The sequence below is a fragment of the Aegilops tauschii genome, chromosome 5 (genome assembly GCF_002575655.3).
Source record: "Aegilops tauschii subsp. strangulata cultivar AL8/78 chromosome 5, Aet v6.0, whole genome shotgun sequence".
Taxonomy (NCBI): domain Eukaryota; kingdom Viridiplantae; phylum Streptophyta; class Magnoliopsida; order Poales; family Poaceae; genus Aegilops; species Aegilops tauschii.
In genome coordinates, this window is record NC_053039.3 from 137,954,335 (window position 1) to 137,963,464 (window position 9,130).

Genomic DNA, 9,130 nt, shown 5'->3' on the forward strand with positions numbered 1-9,130 from the left:
GCTTTGAGTCTAACTCAGCTTCAAACTTTGTAAAACAGGCAAGCACCCTTTCTTTGACTGGTCCATTTTGAACTTCTTCAAAATTTTATCAAGGTATGTGCTTTGTGAAAGTCCTATTAAGCGTCTCGATCTATCTCTATAGATCTTAATGCCTGATATATAAGCAGCTTCACAGAGGTCTTTCATTGAATTTTTTTATTCAAGTACCCTTTTATGCTATCTAGAAATTCTATATCATTTCCAATCAACAATATGTCATCCACATATAATATTAGAAATGCTATAGAGCTCCCACTCACTTTCTTGTAAATACAGGCTTCACTGTAAGTCTATATAAAACCATATGTTTTGATCACCTCATCAAAGTATGTATTCCAACTCCGAGATGCTTGCACCAGTCCATCGATGGATCGCTCGAGCTTGCATACTTTGTTAGTTTAGGATCGACAAAACCTTCTAGTTGCATCATATACAACTGTTCTTTAAGAAATCCATTAAGGAATGCAGTTTTGACGTCCATTTGCCAGATTTCATAATTCCAAAATGCGACAATTGCTAACATGGTTCAGACAGACATAAGAATCGCAACGGGTGAGAAAGTCTCATCGTAGTCAACTCCATGAACTTGTCGAAAACCTTTCGCGACAAGTCGAGCTTTGTAGACAGTAACATTACCATCAGCGTCAGTCTTCTTCTTGAAGATCCATTTATTCTCAATGGCTTGCCGATCATCGGGCATGTCCACCAAAATCCACACTTTGTTCTCATACATGGATCCTATCTCAGATTTCATGGCCTCAAGCCATTTATCGGAATCTGGGCTTATCATAGCTTCTTGATAGTTCGTAGGTTCGCCTTGGTCTAGTAACATGACTTCCAGGACAGGATTACTGTACCACTCTGGTGCGGATCGTGCTCTGGTCGACGTACGAGGTTCAGTAGCAACTTGATCTGAAGTTTCATGATCATTATCATTTGCTTCCTCTCTAGTTGGTGTAGGCATCACTGGAACGGTTTTATGTGATGTGCTACTTTCCAATTCGAGAGAAGGTACAGTTACCTCATCAAGTTCTACTTTCCTCCCACTCACTTCTTTCGAGAGAAACTCCTTCTCTAGAAAGGTTCCATTCTTGACTACAAAGATCTTGCCTTCAGATCTGTGGTAGAAGGTGTACCTAATTGTTTCCTTAGGGTATCCTATGAAGACGCACTTCTCCAATTTGGGTTCGAGCTTATCAGGCTGAAGCCTTTTGACAGAAGTGTCGCAACCCCAAACTTTATGAAACGACAGCTTAGGTTTCTTGCCAAACCACTGTTCATATGGTGTCGTATCAACGGATTTAGACGGTGCCCTATTTAACGTGAATGCAGTTGTCTCTAATGCATAACCCCAAAGCGATAGTGGTAAATCGGTAAGAGACATCATAGATCGCACCATATCTAATAAAGTACGGTTACGACGTTCAGACACACCATTACGCTGTGGCGTTCCAGGTGGCGTGAGTTGTGAGACAATTCGACATTGTTTTAAATGAAGGGCAAATTCGTAACTCAAATATTCGCCTCTGCGATCAGATCGTAGAAACTTTATTTTCTTGTTACGATGATTCTCCACTTCTCTCTGGAATTCTTTGAATTTTTCAAATGTGTCAGACTTGTATTTCATCAAGTAGATATACCCAACCTACTCAAATCATCTGTGAATGTCAGAAAATAGTGATACCCGCCGTGTGCCTCAACACTCATCAGACCGCATACATTGATATATATTATTTCTAATAAGTCATTATCTCACTTCATTGTTCCGGAGAATGGAGTTTTAGTCATCTTGCCCATGAGGCATGGTTCACAAGTATCAAATGATTCATAATCAAGTGATTCTAAAAGTCCATCTGCATGGAGTTTCTTCATTCGCTTTACACCAATATGACCTAAATTGCAGTGCCACAAATATGTTGCACTATCATTATCAACTTTGCATCTTTTGGCATCAATATTATGTATGTGTGTATCACTACTATCGAGATTCAACAAGAATAGACCACTCTTCAAGGGTGCATGACCATAAAAGATATTACTCATATAAATAGAACAACCATTATTCTCCGATTTAAATGAATAACCGTCTCACAATAAACAAGATCCACATATAATGTTCATGCTCAACGCGGGCACCAAATAACAATTATTCGGGTCTAAAACTAATCCCGAAGGTAGATGTAGAGGTAGCGTGCCGACGGCAATCACATCAACCTTGGAACCATTTCCGACACGCATCGTCGCCTCGTCCTTAGCCAATCTTCGTTTATTCCGCAACTCCTGTTTCGAGTTACAAATATGAGAAACCGAACCAGTATCAAATACCCAGGCGCTGCTACGAGCATTAGTAAGGTACACATCAATAACATGTATATCAAATATACCTTTGTTCACTTCGTCATCCTTCTTATCCGCCAAGTATTTGGGGCAGTTCCGCTTCCAGTGACCAGTCCCTTTGCAGTAGAAGCACTCAGTTTCAGGCTTGGGTCCAGCTTTGGGCTTCTTCCCAGGAGTGGCAACTTGCTTGCTATTTTTCTTGAAGTTCTCTTTCTTTCCCTTGCCCTTTTCTTGAAACTAGTGGTGTAGTTAACCATCAACACTTTATGCTCCTTCTTAATTTCTACCTCCGCAGCCTTGAGCATTGCGAAGAGCTCGGGAATTGTCTTGCTCATCCCTTGCATATTATAGTTCATCACGAAGCCTTTGTATCTTGGTGGTAGTGATTGAAGAACTCTGGCAATATCACAATCAACTGGAAGATCAACTCCTGGCTGAGTCAAGTGGTTATAATACCCAGACATTTTGAGTATGTGTGCACTGACAGAACTGTTCTCCTCCATCCTGCAGCTATAGAACTTGTTCGAGACTTCATATCTCTCAACCCGGGCATTTGCTTGAAATATTAACTTCAACTCCTGGAACATCTCATATGCTCCATGACGTTCAAAACGTCTTTGAAGTCCCGGTTCTAAGCCGTAAAGCATGGCACACTAAACTATCGAGTAGTCATCAGATCGAGCTTGCCAGATGTTCATAACATCAGCTTCAGCTCCTGCAGCATGCCTTTCACCTAGCGGTGCGTCAAGGCCATAATTCTTCTATGCAGTAATGAGGATAATCCTCAAGTTACGGACCCAGTCTGTGTAGTTGCTACCATCATCTTTCAACTTAGCTTTCTCTAGGAACACATTAAAATTCAAGGGAACAGTAGCTCGGGCCATCGATCTAAAACATAGATATGCAAAACTATAAGACTAATTTCATGATAAATTAAGTCCAGTTAATCAAATTACTGATGAACTCCCACTTAAATAGACATCCCTCAAGTCATCTAAGTGATACGTGATCCGAATCAACTAACCCATGTCCGATCATCACGTGAGATGGGGTAGTCCTCAATGGTGAACATCTCTATGTTGATCATATCTACTATATGACTCACGTTCGACCTTTCGGTCTCTAGTGTTCCGAGACCATGCATGTCTGTATATACTAGGTCGTCAAGTTTAACCCAAGTATTCTGCATGTGCAAAACTGTCTTACACCCGTTGTATGTGAACGTAGAGTCTATCACACCCGATCATCACGTGGTGCTTCGAAACGACAAACTTTCGCAACGATGCATACTCGGGGAGAACACTATTATCTTGAAATTTAGTGTAGGGATCATCTTATAATGCTACCGTCGATCTAAGAAAAATAAGATGCATAAAAGTAAACATTACATGCAATCAAAATATGTGACATGATATGGCCATCATCAATTTGTGCTTTTGATCTTCATCTCCAAAGCATCATCATGATCTTCATCGTCACCGGCTCGACACCTTGATCTCCATAGTTGCGTCGTGGTCGTCTCGCCAACTATTGCTTCTACAACTATTGCTAACACATATCGATAAAGTAAAGCAATTACATGGCGTTTGCATTTCATACAATAAAAAGACAACGATAAGGCTCCTGCCAGTTGCCGATAATTTACAAAACATGATCATCTCATACAACAACATATATAACATCATGTCTTGACCATATCACATCACAACATGCCCTGCAAAAACAAGTTAGATGTCCTCTACTTTGTTGTTGCAAGTTTTACGTGGCTGCTACGAGTTTCTAGCAAGAACCGTTCTTACCTACGGCAAAAACCACAACAGTGATTCATCAAGTTTGCTGTTGTAACCTTCTTCAAGGACCGGCCGTAGTCAAATCCGATTCAAGTAAAGTAGGAGAAACAGACAACTGCCAGCCACCTTTATGCAAAACTAGTTACATGTCTGTCGGTCATGTAAGATTGGTCCGGGCAGTATGTACGCGGACCACTTACTTCTCTGGTGTCTCGCAAGCTGGTACTCACGCCCAAAGGTGTGGGATCGAGTCCCATGCCAAGTGACTGTTTTCTTCTCCAATGACATTAGTTTAGCTTGTGAGGGCATGTACAACGCGGGCGCTTAGGCCCAACGCCAGGGTTTTGTTCCTGGCCGTTTTGATCAAATCCCGTTCGATTCTAGGATTCTGTCTAGCATCGATGCCAGCCGAGTCGTCAGGCGCTTCCTTCTTTTTCTGTTCGTACGACCCTTTTTAGGAGGAGGTATGGATATTTTTTACGAGGAAAAATAAGTTTGTTAGCGCTAGAATAGGCGTCCGTGCGTTGGGGTAACAGACTCCTACATTGACGCAAACTCCATAATTATTTTTTTCGATTATCTAAGCACCCGTACAGGCGCCTCTCCATTGTAGATGCCCTGACGGTCAGTTTGCCAAAAACACTTAGTAAAAAAAGACAGTTCCCGAGAGGTCAAAGTTTTGGTTGTCATGGTCAGTTTGCAATTTTCCCCTTTGAAATCAGTTTAGGCTGTATTTATATCAAATAAACGAGTTCATGGCTTAAATCGATCACTTCTTAAGCTATATCTGCTGAAGCATACAATCAGTATGAGTGAATACTAATGACGCGTTTCACTCGCTATTGATAATATCACCGATACTGCAGAGAAGTACAATGACAAAAGCTTTGAGAAGCTTAATACCATCAATGATATCACATCATTGTATAGGGTCACTAGCAATCTTAGTTGGACAGTGCTCCGAGACCTCAGCATCACATTGTATTTTAGGTTTGTCACTAGGGATGCCGGTTGGCTTTAAATACCACAAACTGCTTGATCGGGCCAACACCAACAGTGACAATTCTTTACCGGTAAGAATTACAAACTTCCCCCCGGGCGCGCCGCGCCTGCTTGCACTCGCACATGATTGATCACTGCGTCGTTGGCGGAATCGTCGAAGAGCGCCTCCATCTCCTCGAGGGTCCTCCCCTTGGTCTCCGGCAGGAGTGCGTAGACGAAAACCCAGGACGCTGCTGCGCACCCCGCGAAGATGTAGAAGCTTCCGGCCATGCCCACAGCCTCGTACAGCGATATGAACGTCATCCCCACCACGGCGCTCATCACCCGGTTCACCGCCGTGCCGATGCCAGTGCCCTGCGCGCGTAGCCGGAGCGGCAGGATCTCTGACCCGTACATCCAAATTACTGGCCCGAACCCCAGCGAGAAGGTCGCCATGAACGCTGCGGCGGCCGTCACGCTCGTTGCAGCGGCCCACCACGCGGCGCTCGCTCCCGCGTGCGCCGTAGGCGACGCTCGAAGGGAGAAGCCTAGCACGAGCAGAGACACGGTCATGCCGCCCGCACTGGTGAGCAGCATGGGACGCCGGCCCAGCCGGTCGGCCAGAAAGAGCGGGATCACAATGGCCACAATCTTGGCGACGCCGAGGAGGATCGTGGCACCGAGAACCGCGGACTGGGAGGTCACTCCGGCGTGGTGGAACACCCGCGGCGCGTACAACACGAGCGCCGCCACGCCGGACGCCTGCTGGAAGAACTGGAGGCCGAGGATGGCGAGCAGCACGCGACGGACAGACCGCGTCGGCCGGATCAGTATGTCGCGCCAGACGCTTGTCGACCGGGTCCTCTCGTCGCTGCCGCCGGGGACGGCCTGCTTGGAGCTTTCCTGCGCGGAGGAAACGATCTCCTTGAGGCGGCGGTCAGCGAGGGCCGCATCGCCCGTGGTGCGGGCGAGGACACGGCGGGCCTCGTCGTGGTGGCCGTGGAGTACGAGCCAGCGCGGGGTCTCCGGCATGGCGAGGAGCGTGGCGACTGCGAGAAATAGCGGCGGGACGGCGCCGACGCCGATCATTAGGCGCCAGTTGACGTTGTTGGGAAAGCCGGCAAGGGCGAAGTCGGCGATGTAGCTGAGCAGGATGCCCGCGTTGCCGGCGATCTGACGTGGCAGGCATATAAAAAAGAGGGTGAATAAGGCAGCACGTATTGACCCATCGAAATTACTATGAATTTATGACTGACAGGCAAATACCATGAGAACAAAAATGACACACACACATCTTTTACATGGAATAGGTAATTTGTTACTTTTTCAATCTTTTTTCCTCACGATCTCGATGAGAACATGAGAATAAATTTGGTAATGGGACAGCGCGAGTTTTGTCAGTTTGGCCCGAGTTCGATGTTAGTATAATGCATCTGCTAACCGGGAAAGGGGAACTTGAACTTGTGCTCGAACCATCCAGGCATTCTCCTTCCAGATCGTGATAGATAGATTGTACATTCGCTTTCGGTAAGATTATATTTACTCCCTCCTTTCCTTCCATCTACTCTCCTTGACAGAACAATAATTTGTGGTGCATTCATGCATGTGTACCCTGTGTGGCCAAGTGCCAACGAATCATGACTGGGATAATAACTCTGCGTTACATCAGATAAGTTCGATCCCTCCCGCATCAAAAAGACAAGTTCGATTCGTATTCGCTTTATAATTCAAGACAGTTAGTCTGACGTGACTCGTACGAACTAAAGTCGTCTCAATGATTAATCTCTCTCTCTCAAGGTTTTTTTTAAATAGTCACTCTGTCTTTCTCTGCAATCATGTTTGAATAGTGGAGTGCTAGTATTTGTTCCTCCACCCCACGTACGTACGGATCCAGCAATCCTAGGATCCAGTTCGATCAAGGAAAATATTTATATTTTATTGCTTAACCTAACATATAGTACTCGTATTTTATTAACACAAAACTAGCACAGCCCAAAATAGGAATGTAGCATCATACAGGCTGAAATGAGTTAAGTAGGATCCAGCTCGTCGCCGGCACTCGCGACAAGTATAGTTAATTTATTAATTAATTCGCCAAAAAGGTAAGTTAATTAATTTAGCCGTAAGATAAATTACATGAACACGAACGAATCGAGCATACCTCGGGGATGGAGGAGAGGAAGCCACGGGACGCCGCCGGCGCCATCTCGGCGATGTAGACGGGCGCGACGACGAGGCCGAACCCACACGCGACCCCGGCGACGAGCTGTCCGGCCATCAGCACCGCGTATCCTCCCGCCACGCTGGTGATCGCCGAGCCGGCGAAGAACATGGCAGCGGAGAGCGCCATAGTGCGGCGGCGCCCGGCGCAGTCGCACGCCCAACCCGCGGCCAGCGAGCCGACGAGGGAGTAGATGCTGGTGGCCCCGATGAGCACCTCGATCTGCGCGTCGCTGATCCCCAGGTCGTCCTGCACGAACTTCTGCGCCCCGCTCATCACACCTCGATCTGCGACCACGCAAACCAGGTAGATCCGGCAAAAAATTAATCACGTACGCCATGAAATCGAGTTTTATTATACAGACCAAATTTACACGAGTAGTCTTCATGTAATAAGATTTAAAAAAGCGCGCTTAATCGATGTACAAACGCGATGAATTGCCGCATATCTGGCAGGCAGGCAGGCAGAACCTAGAGCGGATCAAAATAATTTTTGATGCAAAACGTAGAAGGTGCATGCATGGTGCATGCATATTCAAGACACAGCTAGATCATCTGCAGGTAGGTCGCACAGGGTTGCTTACTGTAACCGTAGATGACGGAGATGGCGGAGGCGACGAGGGAGCAGACGAGCGCGTAAGCGCTTCCGGCCGCGGCGGCAGCCTTCCCGCCGTCGCCGGGAAGCAGCGGCGCCTCGAGCTCGCCATGGCGCTGTTGCTCCTTGTCCATTACTATTATTATATCTCAAAAAAGAATTGGAGCGTAGCTAGTTGACCGCGCGAGACCGCTGCTCCTCCGAAGGAACTTCTTTTATTTTTGGAGGAGAAATGCGAGAAGGAAGTGGGGATCACGAGTATATATATACACGATGGAATCGATCACGTGTTCACGCGGAGTTGGGCGCTGCTGCTGTGGTAAATTACCTGATTAACCGAGAGCACACGCACACAAAGAAACGAGCACCGGTTCACACCTACATCGGCCTTGAGAGTGTCGGTTTGGGCCTATGACAAGTGGGGCCTTCGAGTCAGCAACATGCCAGGGCAAGATATTTGGCTGGCACGCGCACGTGCATGATTGGGAGCACGTGACACAGTACTAAGATCCGCTTTTATTTGGAAACTATACGTAAGCTGGCACACTTATAACGTCTAGCTAAGATGCAGCTAAGCTCGCCATCCCTTCTTCTTCTACCGAATAAGCGCGTGGATGGTAATGGGCCACGATATTGTTCGCTTCCTTGGCTTAGTTTTTCGCTCCCCTGTAGTCTAGATAATTGCCCGTGCGATTTGGAATGTTGTGTAAATATTCTACTCCCTTTATATATACTAGATATTTGTTAACTCATTTCAGTCTGTATGTATTATATATATTGAAATAACCAAAAACACCTCAAAATTTGTGAACGGAGGGAGTACTACGTTAGCTCATGATTTATCTGGCCATATTAATATGGTTGTGTAAATCAATGTCACCAAATCCTATCCGTGATCTACCTGCCTAAATACATTTTAGGATTTTACTAGTAAAAGAGCTCGTGCGTTGCAATGGAAGAGAAAATACCACACGCCCCTAACACAATAACCATGACTCAAGACCCCAATAGGTCCACATCCTTTTATTTTAATATTTCGTATGACCAATCTTGCCATTTATCCTTCTTCACACTCTCGCTCACGGACATGCATGGTCGTAGATGGTTTCTTTCGTCTCTAATTTGTCTTTTGAGGTGTTCACTTTCAATTTGAATCGGCACCAATACG

At 45.9% G+C, this 9,130-nt stretch overlaps 1 protein-coding gene across 1 annotated transcript; it reads right to left on the reverse strand.

Moving 5' to 3' along the window:
- Positions 1–4,957: 4,957 nt before the first annotated feature.
- On the reverse strand, positions 4,958–8,309 carry LOC109745524 (probable polyol transporter 6). The gene is made up of 3 exons (XM_020304653.4): positions 7,952–8,309; positions 7,309–7,655; positions 4,958–6,320 (listed from the first exon to the last, which is right to left on the reverse strand). The coding sequence occupies exons 1-3, from the start codon at positions 8,094–8,096 to the stop codon at positions 5,247–5,249; spliced, it is 1,566 nt and encodes a 521-aa protein (XP_020160242.1). The 5' UTR covers positions 8,097–8,309; the 3' UTR covers positions 4,958–5,246.
- Between the last annotated feature and the right edge of the window lie 821 nt (positions 8,310–9,130).